The sequence below is a fragment of the Mustela lutreola genome, chromosome 14 (assembly GCF_030435805.1).
Source record: "Mustela lutreola isolate mMusLut2 chromosome 14, mMusLut2.pri, whole genome shotgun sequence".
In the NCBI taxonomy this organism is placed as follows: Eukaryota; Metazoa; Chordata; class Mammalia; order Carnivora; family Mustelidae; genus Mustela; species Mustela lutreola.
This window is the reverse complement of record NC_081303.1, coordinates 70,854,273-70,865,690: the sequence shown is the minus strand read 5'-3', so window position 1 is coordinate 70,865,690 and position 11,418 is coordinate 70,854,273. Positions and strand designations below refer to the sequence as shown.

The 11,418-nt window shown below is 43.6% G+C and overlaps 1 protein-coding gene across 1 annotated transcript in view; it reads right to left on the bottom strand.

The window, feature by feature from the left end:
* Window positions 1-7,889: 7,889 nt before the first annotated feature.
* SLAMF1 (signaling lymphocytic activation molecule family member 1) overlaps window positions 7,890-11,418 on the bottom strand; it is a 32,882-nt gene continuing 29,353 nt past the window's right edge. Inside the window, exon 7 of the mRNA XM_059146194.1 lies at window positions 7,890-10,305. Coding sequence (XP_059002177.1) covers window positions 10,255-10,305 — 51 coding nt within the window. The 3' untranslated portion in view covers window positions 7,890-10,254. The remainder of the gene's footprint in view (window positions 10,306-11,418) is intronic.

The following is an 11,418-nucleotide window of genomic DNA, read 5'->3' as shown; positions in this document are numbered from 1 at the left end:
CTGACAGCCCAGCTGAGACTTGAAGAGCAAGTTAGCATTATTAGGTGAAAGGTGAGGGGACAGGGAATAAGAAGAATGTGTTGACACAATATGCACCCAATAAATGGTAGCGACTCACATTATGGAATTACAGTTATATAATTATATTACGTATAATTCTACTATACATAATTGTATTATGTGATTATATTGATTATATAAATTACATATTATGGGTATGCTATATAACATAATGAATACAATTATATTATGATTAAACTACATGTAATACAGGAACGTTCTCTAGTAGAAGCCTGCACTTCCTGTTAGAAGAATGACAGGGGCCTTGTACGGGTGGGGGGGGGGTGTCAGAGGTGATGTGAATAAATATTTGGGCCCATAAGCCAAGCAGTTTAAAAATTTGAACCCAGCTGTTTCAGGAAGTGCTGGAAGAAGCTGAGGACATGGCCCCTGAGACCTAACGGTAGTAAGACTGTGCAAAGGTTTTCCCCCTGAGGAGTGTCCTTTGCCAGCTCCTGGGCCTCCAGAGTCATTCATGAAACTATCATGCTCATCATTCTTCTTGTATACTTGCTCAAAATTGAGTAGAGGAATACATTTATCTACATAAAGGTAGTATACGGTCAACATAGGCATCTGTTCGGGGCCAAAGAAACATTGGAAATAGAAATGAAATTTCCCAAATTAATTCATTCATTTCATAAGATTGAACCATATTACTTTCATACTTCTAGCAAGATGTCTTCCTGAAATATGTAATTGCTACGGGTGTATTACCACACATCTACCATCTAGTCATTGCCCAGAGAAGGAAGAAAGAAGAAAGAATATGAAGTTGCCAAGAGCTGCTGAAAACCCAACTTTGTATTCTCTCTCTTCCTTTTTCTTTCTCTTTAGGAATGTTCAATCCTCTCTGGCCATTTACAAGTGTTGCTGGGTCTCATGTCTATGTCTTCAGAAATTCTAGATTGGCATCTTACTCAAAGACATACTTCCTGTTGAACCCGGACCAGTGTCATATGTCTTCTGTCTTTCGGCCTTAGATCACCAGACCCAACTAGTAAGTTTTTATCAAGACGTTACTAATCTTTGACACCTCTTCTTTTAATACAATGCAAAAAGATAAAAAAGTCCTCACATGGGGCACCTGGGTGGCTCAGTGGGTTAAAGCCTCTGCCTTCGGCTCAGGTCATGATCCCAGGGTCCTGGGATCAAGCCCCGCATTGGGTTCTCTGCTCAGCAGGGAGCCTGCTTCCCCTTCTCTCTCTGCCTGCTGCTCTGTCTACTTGTGATCTCTGTCTGTCAAATAAATAAATAAAGTCTGTAAGAAAAAAAAAAGTTTAAAACAAGTCCTCCCATTTCATAATAACGCAAAAACAAAACAAAAATCATACTTTTCTATGGGACCTACAATGAGTAGTGCATGCAAAAAACCCTTGATGTATTGAATTCCAGTAAAAAATGTGCCCTTTCTAATTGAGCAAAGACCTAAATAGCTCAAGAATTGGGGCAGGAGGCTGGTCTGGGGTCCAGGCCAGAAAAGCAAGCCTGCCATAGACAGAGACTTTGAGAAGAAGGACAAGTTTGGATGAAACTTAAATGACAATGTACACTGGCAAGAAAGGATGGAATTTGAAAGCCTCCGATGCAAAACCAAATCATTTTGCCCAGCAATTCCCATCCCCTCCAGAATTTTGCTGAGAAAGTGGCACTGAGGAGGGACTGGAAATCAGAGACCCATTGTAAGGTACCACAGATTTCATAATAGTTGGATTCTAGAGTTTTAATATAAAAGCAGATCAAAAAATACTGAAACTACAGCCCAACACTGTCCCACCTCAAACAGTAGCAAGATCTAAAAGGCACTGATGGTGAAGGAAGTAACGGGTTAGGTTAATTACAGATGAATTTAATCTAACACCGTGACCCTATTCCAGCTCAGTTTCATTCTCGGGAAAATATTAATGATCAGCTTCTCCCTCAAACAGCCATGTAGAGGGAAGGGTTACATGCCCAAGAAAATAAATAAAGCAAAGCAGAATAAAAAGTATTATCCTTGGATACATATTATCCTTTGTTTCAAATTCTATTTTGTCTGATATAAGTGTAGCTGATTCAGCTTTCTTCTGGTTTCCATTTGTATGGAATATCTTTTTCCATCCCTTACCCTCAGTCTGTGTGTGTCCTTACATCTAAAGTTATGTACACTCAATTACATAATGATAAGGGGATCAATTTGACAGGAGGATGTAACATTGTAAATATTTATGTACCCAACATAGGAGCACATAAAAACATAAAGCAAATGTGAATAGACACAAAAGGGAGAAACTGACAACAAGGCAATAATAGGGACCTCTAGTGCCCCATTTACATCAATGCATAGACCATCCAGACAGAAAACGATTAGGAGACATCAGCCTTAAATGACCCATTAGACCAAATGGAGTTTAACAGACAGATACACAGAACATTCCATCCCAAAACAATAGAACATACATTCTTCCCAAGTACACATGGAATATTTTCCAGGATAGGTCATATGTTAGGCCACAAAACAAGTCTTAATAAATTGAAGAGAATCGAATTTGTATCAAGCATCTTTTCTGATCCCAATAGTAGGAAACTAAAAATTATGCAAAGAAAACTGGAAAAGTCTCAAGTATGTGGAGATTAAATAACATGCTGCTAAATAATCAATGGGTCAAAGAAGAAAACAAAAATGTTAAGGTATCTTGAGAAAAATTAAAATGGAAATATACCAAAATTTGTGGGATGCAACAAAAGCAGTTCTAAGAGGGAAGTTCGTAACCATAAATGTCTATATCAAAAAAGCAGATAAATAATGTTCTACCCCAAGGAACTCGACAAAGAAGAACAAGTGATGCCTAAGGTTAGTAGAAGGAAGGAAATAATAAAGTCTAGAACAGAAATAAGAGAAATAGGGATGAAAAAGAAAATAGAGAAGAAGATCAACTAAGAGTTGGTTCTTTGAAAAGATAAACAGAACTGAAAAGACTCTCGCCAATCAAAAAAAAAGAGAGAGGGGTCAAATAAATAAAATCGGAAATAAACCTACACATATATGGTCACATAACTTATAACAAAGGAGCCAAGAATCTACAATGGGGAAAGACAGTCTCTTCAATAAATGGTGCTATGAAAACTGAATATTCACATGCAAAAACTGAAATAGACCTCTATCTTACACCAGAGACAGACTAACTCAAAATATATTAAAGATTTGAATATTAAACCCGAAACCATAAGACGTGCAGAAAAAGACAAAGGTAGTGAGCTTCTTGACATAAGTCTTGGTGGTGTTATTTATTTTTTTTAATCTGGCACCAAAATCAAAAGCAACAGAAACAAAAACAAATGGGACCACATTAAACTAAAAAGCTTCTGTGCAGCAAAGGAAACCATCAGCAAAATGTAAAAGCAACTGATTGAATGGAGAAAATATTTACAAATTATACATCTGATAAGGTGCTAATATCCAAAATATATAAAGAACTCATAAAACTCCATAGCAAAAATAAATTCAATTTAAAAATGGGCAGAAGGGCGCCTGGGTGGCTCAGTGGGTTAAGCCACTGCCTTCGGCTCAGGTCATGATCTCAGGGTCCTGGGATCGAGTTCCACATCGGGCTCTCTGCTCAGCAGGGAGCCTGCTTCCTCCTCTCTCTCTGCCTGCCTCTCTGCCTACTTGTGATCTCTCTCTGTCAAATAAATAAATAAAATCTTTTAAAAAAAAATGGGCAGAAGATCTGAATGAACGTTTTTCTAAAGAAGACATACAGATGGCCAACAGGTATATGAAAAGATGCTCAACATCATTAGCCATTAGGAAATCAAATTAGAGCCAAACGAGGTACTTCTACACATCCTTTAAAATAGATAAAACTAAAAAGACTCACTTTTATATGTCAACTTGACTAAGCTGAAGAATACCCAGATAGTTGGTAAAACATTATTTCTGAGGGTGTTTCTAGAAGAGGTTAGCATTTGAACTGGTGCACTGAGTAAATCAGAGGAAGGTTGAGTTGGCTCTCTGTGCCTAACTGCCCAGGCTGAGACATCGTCTTTGCCCTTTGCCTGGGAATTACACAGTCTATGCTCTGGGTTCTCAGACCTTTGAACTCTGACTGGAAGTCACACCACCAGCCCTCCAGGTCCTCCAGCTTGCAGACGGCAGACTGTAGGACTTTCAGCTCCATCAACATCATGAGCCAATTCCTTATAATAAACCTCATTCTAGCTACCCAGGGAGATAGCCAATTGGTTCTGTTTCTTGGGAGAAATCTGGGTCCCTGTAAGCAAATGTTGGCAAGGTTGTGGAGGAACTGGAACTCTTACACACTGCTGTATATATGTTCCTAAAATGATTTCTGTAGACTGAATGTTTGTGTCCCTCTAAAATTAGTATGTTGAAACCTAACCCTCAATGTGATGGTATCAGGGGGTGGGGGCTTTGGAAAGTGGTTTGATCATGAGAATGGAGCCTTCCTGAATGGGATTAATGCCCTTATAAAAAGGGTGCAGAGGCGCACCTGGGTGGCTCAGTGGGTTAAGCCGCTGCCTTAGGCTCAGGTCATGATCTCAGGGTCCTGGGATTGAGCCCCGCATCAGGCTCTCTGCTCAGCAGGGAGCCTGCTTTCTCCTCTCTCTCTGCCTGCCTCTCTGCCTACTTGTGATCTCTGTCAAATAAATAAAAATCTTTAAAAAATAAAAAATATTTTTAAAAAAAGTGCAGAGAGCCTCTTCTTTCCACCATCTGAAGACACAGCATGCAGACAGCCATCAACAAACGAGGAACTGGGTCATGCTGGCACTGAATCTGCGGACACCATGACCTTGCACTTTCTAACCTCCAGAATCGTGACAAGTAAATTTCTGTTGCTTATAAGCCACTTGGCTTACAGTTTTTTGTCATAGCAGCCTGAATGGACTAAGACAATATTACAAACACTTTAGAAACCAGTGACAATTTCTTAACAAGTTTAACTTTACGTACCACATAATTCAGCTCTTCTACTTCTAGACATTTACTAAAAAGAAATGACAGGATATGTCCATACAAAGACTTGTACTGGAATGTTTGTCGCAACTTTATCTGGTATAGCCAAGAACTAGAAAAAACCCAAATGCAATCAATAGGTGAATGGATAAATGAATGGTGTTATATTGATACAAGAGAAGACCACTCAGTAGTGAAACAGAGTGGTCTATTAACGCACATGCCGGCATGCAGGAATCGCATGCCAAGTGAAAGAAGCCAGATACAAAGTATACTCTGAGTTCCAGCTAGAAAAAAATTTTAGAAAATGCAAACTAATCTATAGGGACAGAAAGCACATCAAATTTACCTGGTTGGGGGACAGGCGAGTAGGATCACAAAAGGCACAAAATAACTTTTAGCAGTGATGGATGTGCTCATTATTTTGGGTACAGTAGTTGTTTTGCAGAATATAGATACATATATATATACATATTTAAAATATGTATATAAATATGAATATATTTTAAAATATACATACACACACTTAAGCATATTTTGGAGTTCCCTACACATGTTTTCTTGAGTAGAGAGCGCTCTGGGAACCTGGAACTCAATTTACACTGTGTTCAATTTTGGTTGCAATGTTGCAGATTGACTGAATATCCCCAAATGTCAGACTCTCAATATTACTGTTAGACATTTTATGTAATTGGTGTCCTTGGAAAATGGTGGATCACTAGTGTGTCATCTAGTGAGTCCTAGTCCTGGAGCTTCTATCAACCAGTCGATACACCTGATGCCATCAAGCCTCCCACATAATTCCTGAATTTCTTTTTCATGTGAGCTCTGTGCACTAAGCACATCGTAGGTGTGCTTCGAGTGAGAGCGTGCGTCATGATAAAAGGGAGGCGCAATCTGCTAAAAGGACGTCGTGTTCATAAAACTTGCAGGCACCTAACAGCATAGTATTTACATTCACGAAACAAAAATTGCTTGAAACACAATTAGAATTTGTCAGAAGGATGGCCATGTTTCTTTTTATTCAAATTGACCTGGCCCCTTGACATTTTCATGATGATGCCCGTGGGCCCGCTCACTGTGGTATGTCCTTCTGATTCCTTCTTGGTGGGGCATTACACCCACAAACAGGTCCGCCAGAAGCCACTTTTCCTATGGCCTCGTTCCCTCTCTCGCCAATATGTCATAATGCCTTAATTGACTGGCCTACATCTGGAAACCAATCCATTCTATTAGTGATTACACGTTACATGTTAAGAAACATATACAAGTTGGGACGCCTGGTGGCTCAGTGGGTTAAGCCGCTGCCTTCGGCTCAGGTCATGATCTCAGGGTCTTGGGATCGAGCTCCACAACAGGCTCTCTGCTCAGCGTGGAGCCTGCTTCCTCCTCTCTCTGCCTGCCTCTCTGCCTACTTGTGATCTCTGTCTGTCAAATAAATAAATAAAATTTAAAAAAAAGAAACATATACAAGTCTGTATTTTTCCACCAGTAATAAGAATTAATTAGTATTGATACCCCTACCTCCTAACAAAGTGAATTAGCATTTACTTCTCTCAGTAGGCTGGCATGATCACATTGTGAACTCTATGGGTCAATTCCTTGTTCTCCTCTTTCTAGAATAATCACATAATTTATCATCCAAACCAAAGGATGTTTGAGATTTAAAAGGGCACTTACCTAATTAATACTATTTGGTTTTCTGAAATATTAATATATGGGATGACAAATTGATTTTTATTATAATGGTGAACTGGAAAAAGAGTTTCATAAAATATTTTCAAAACATTTTGTCTACAAATAGACATAAATTTATGTCAAAAAATTGGACATAATTTTAGTGAAAAATAAAATAACTGTGCTACATCACATACTTGATTGGCCAAGAAAATCAGCTAATACCAAGTGTTATTGAGGAATGGCTAAAGGAGGGGCTCTGATGTGCTCAGCAGGAGTATAAATTGTGCAGAACAATTGCATACATTTAGAGAGTTGAATATTTGCATAAATATTTGCATCGATATTTACATAAATCATGCTTCTCTTTCCCCCCCTCCCCTCCTCCTATTCTCAGGTCGGGAGAGTGACTGCAGTAAAAGTCAATGTTATCTTGGTTCAATTTTTTTTTTTTTTTTTTAAATTCTGAGCTGCAGGGTCTTCTCTTTGGCTGGGAACGTTCTAGTTCATTTCCGTTGTTACTTCCAACTTCTTGCGTAAAGTAAACCTGCTCTCCTCCTTCCCGAAGCCAGAGTTCGACACGCGTCCCAGCTGCTTCCTGAGCATCCAGGAATGCTAGAATGTCCGCTCTCCTCAGCCGGTCGGTGCGGAGCCGATGAGAGTCCAGCCGCCGCTTGCGTGAGTCGGGACTCAGCCCTGCGGGTCCCGACCGAGAAGCGGCGCTGGTGACGCGGGCGCGGCGGGGACCGCATCGCTCCATCTCCCTCTAGCGACTGCCGCAGGGAGCGCGTCACAAAACCCTCTCTGGCTCTCGGGGCTGCTTTTAGGGGCCTGGTTCTGAAGACGTCCACCCAGACTTCGTTCGGGTTGGAGGTAGGGTTTGGGCATCAGTGTTTATTTTATATCACCTTGGGAATATTTATTTATTTATTTTATATCACCTTGGGAATATTGGCATATATACAGCCCTCTTCTCTGGGGGAGAGTGGCTCCCAACTTCGGTGACTTGGGGGCACAGAGCTAACCCTTGCCCACACCCTAGGAAAGGGACAACATCACACCTTATCAGACCCAATCAGCCACCCTCTGGGTTTCACAGCTGCAAAGACACCAGGCAGTGGGACGTGTCTTTGTCATATTGCCATCTTAGGAAACTTCTAGGTAACACAAGACAAAAGGGCAAATTCCTTGATCGATTATCCAAATTTTATTCATTTCCAGGAGGTAGAAACAAAAACTCAGGAAGAGACGTAGCTTACTGTCATCAGGGGTTCTCCAGTGTGCCTAGGCCCCGTTGACCAATCACATGGGTTGGTAGGACCAGAGCCGTGTCCTCGGGAGGGACTACGCCCAGCTGCATTTTGGAGCCCAGCCCCTTAATACCGGGAATGGCCTGTTCCTCTTGAGTTCTCTAAAATTCAGAAATGCTCAATCAAAAGAAGACATTAGAAAAGAAACATGGGGAAGCTGGACTCTATAGTATCAGTTTCATTTTTTAGGCCTGAGGAAAAGGAACACTCCGGCCCCACCAGCAGTGTCTTGGGTGGGAAGGGTGTGAGCCGAGGGGTGCGTGCTTTCCCACGTGACCCTGAAGCTGATGGTGCAGAACCTGACATTAAACGTCATTTGAAGGACAGTCTGAAAGTCCACAAGACGCAGCCATCCTCCTCAGTGAGGTCTTGAGCCTCTGCTGGGGAATTTTGAGGGGAGAGCTTCCTCTCTCCTCCTTCCTTTCTTTCCTTCCATTGGGCAGAATTCGGCCACAAGGAAAAGCCAAGCGTGAGAACTAAGGGGCTAGAACAAGCCGAGCTGAGGTAAAGGTCTGAGGGTTCATCACCCGAAGGCTTACAGACCCTCGCTAGTAGCTTCCTCGGTTTCTGAGAACAGACTGTGAGCCTACGTTTATACGACATACAGTGATTTTTTTTTCGCCTGCTCGGCTTTCCCTCTCACTTGCTTGTGTTTGTAGAATTCCCTAACTTGTAAAAGGCAGATCCCACCGACCATGTGAAAGGGGAACCTGTCAGATATTCAATTCCCAGCCCCCCTGGGAGGCAGAACGTGGTTGCGTGACCTCGCCCTGGCCACTCAGTCCCAGAGTCCGAATTAGAAACTAGAAAGCAGGAGATGAAGGGACACGGGGAGAGGTCACTCTGGCGCAGACAGTGCGCCCGCGACCCTGAGTTTCCAGGTCCAGAGGAGGCAGGGTAGGGTTGGGGGGGCCGGGGTCTGGATCCAGGAAGACGACAGTCAAGCAGCTGGGACCGGCGTCCTTGCGCTGGCAAGTTGATGGCCTCACACGGCTGCGACATGGCTGGTGATTTCCGAACCAAGGTTCACCAAGGTCTTCCAAGAACCGACTTAGCAGGTTTCACTAAGAGCTTACCTTGAAGCGGGCCTGCCTGAGAGCAGAGAATAGGGAAAAAGAGGACTTTGCCAACAGAGGCTCTTTCTGTCTGCAACCTGCAATTTAAGTTACCCAGCATGCAATTATCGGATGCTGTTGGGTCACCATATGTTAATTTTCTAGATCAGGTTACATTTTGTGTGAGAAGGGGAGGGCAGGTGCCCCGGTAAAGACCCGGAGGACGGTGGACCATGGGTGTGAGCGGATTCCGAGCGTGGTGAGAGCATTTTAGTGGATGTTCCGCAGGCGCTGTTCAACCGAGTAAACAGAGAAGTAGGGATTGAAAGATCACTTTGAGAAGTAGAAGTAAAAGGTCAGCCTGGGACAAGTCCTGAAGGTGCCACGTGCCTCGGCAACAGCGCCCCCAAACGCTTGTCACGTCCCTTTAAACCTCAGCGGAATACCTTTACGTATTCTTAAATCCTTAAATATTACATATGTAAGTATATGTGTTATATAATATTAAAATTAAATATTCTAGAATTTTTTAAGAATCTTGGGTGATTTTGTTTCCATTATTCAGAGCTCAAAGACTTCACAGTCACATTGTCAGTTTATTGATCCTTCAGCTTCCGGGTTTCACAAATAAAATACTGACTCTATTAGCTTCTTTCATAGAAGAATCTGAGAGCGCTCCACCTGTGATGAGGAGTTCACCCTTCACTGCCCGTCCGGAGAGAGAGCGAGGCACAGAGCCCTGGTCAGGTCTGTGCGGAGCGGGGTCAGCTCCCGGGACCGAGCACCGCCAGCCGAGACGTAAAATGTTCCAGATGTTGCGGCTGGTGGGTCAGCTGTCAGAGGTCCTGGAGGTCCCAGCTTCCTGCCTTTGGCTCTTATTGTCCAGTCCCAGCAAGAAGCAAGAACCGGGAGGTCTGGGCTCCCTGGACCCACGTTACTCATTCCGTCTGCTACAGAGCTGGCAAGTGATCCTACAGCTCTCTCTTCCTGAGGAGCAGGCTGAGGGCTCGGAAAGCCTCAGTCCCTTGTCCATCCCGCAGGTGGCTGCGGACAAAGCATCACCGAGGAGTTGATCTGAGAAGAGTACAGGTGTGCAGAGAGTCACGGGGAGCTTGGGACCTGGAGCCAAGTTCAGTGTTTATTGTGGTCCCTCCAGATTCCTTCAGAAAGTCCCTTCGCTGAGTCTGTGGTGTCAGCTCTCAGGAAGTGTCACACTGGCATAGACTGTCATGGAATTTGATTCCTGGGGGCAAAACAGAAGTCTGTGAGGAGAGGCACCACCTTCACAGGCTACAGATGGGAACTGCGCTGCTGACTAAAGGGAAAGAGTCTCAGATTTCAGGGGGTGCAGTGACCTGCTGGGAGGCGCACCCCAGGGCTCCAGATCCCATCCAGGTGTGTGCACCCCATCACTCCCCGTCAGTCAGGGAGACCCGGGAGATGTTTCTCTTTGCTTTCTTCCCTGACCTTGCCTTATAAGGAAAACCATTTGTTTTGCTACTGGGCATGGGGCACAGTTGGGGAAGCCAAGAGAACCCTAATTCGCTGAACTTTGGAAAGGGATAGTGAGACCCAAAGAGAGAAGGAAGAATTGGAGCAGAGAGGGAGGGGGGAGAGACGGGACTGCAGGCAAAGGTGTCTTCTAGGTAGAGTAGATTCAAGAGTCAGAGAAAGACAGGAATGGAGGAATTCAGGAGGTTTTGCTGTGAAATGTGAAATACAACAGGCTGTTTTTTGATGAAGAAAGCATCGCTAAAAATCTGCATTATTTCTTAAAGCTTTTAAAAGTTGGATTCACATGTTTACTTCCCCCATAGGAGAGGACAGTGCTCTGAGACTAGACCTCCAGATGCAGACAGGGCATCCTCTCCAGGCATTCCCAGGTATCTGTCCAGGAAGCGCTTTCAGGCGGAGGGGTCCATGTAGGCATTTCTGTGGACTTTTGACCCTCAATTATCTTCTAAAATCCTTTCTTTAACAGAACCCCACTGGAGCCAAGATAGCAGCCCCGAATTTACGTCTGTCCCTTTAGGAAAAGGAACAGTTGCTGTCGGAAACCGGACCCATGCTGATCTTGCAGTGGGCGTAGATGGCAAGGCTCCGCCCGGCCGCGCACCACACTGTCTTCGGGCTTATGCCAGGCACCGTTCCGCTCCTACAGACTCCGATGCGGCTGGGCTGGATGGAGCCCCCGCATGAGCCTTTTGTACAAAGCTGTCCTGCGATGCTGTTATGCAGCTGAAGTCAGGAGCTCTTGGAATCAAGATGCACATCGCAAAGGTAAACATGCTCTGGGACTCCTTGGGGAGGTTGCTTTTTAATGTGTAGATGCCTGGTTGCTCACCATGGACATTCT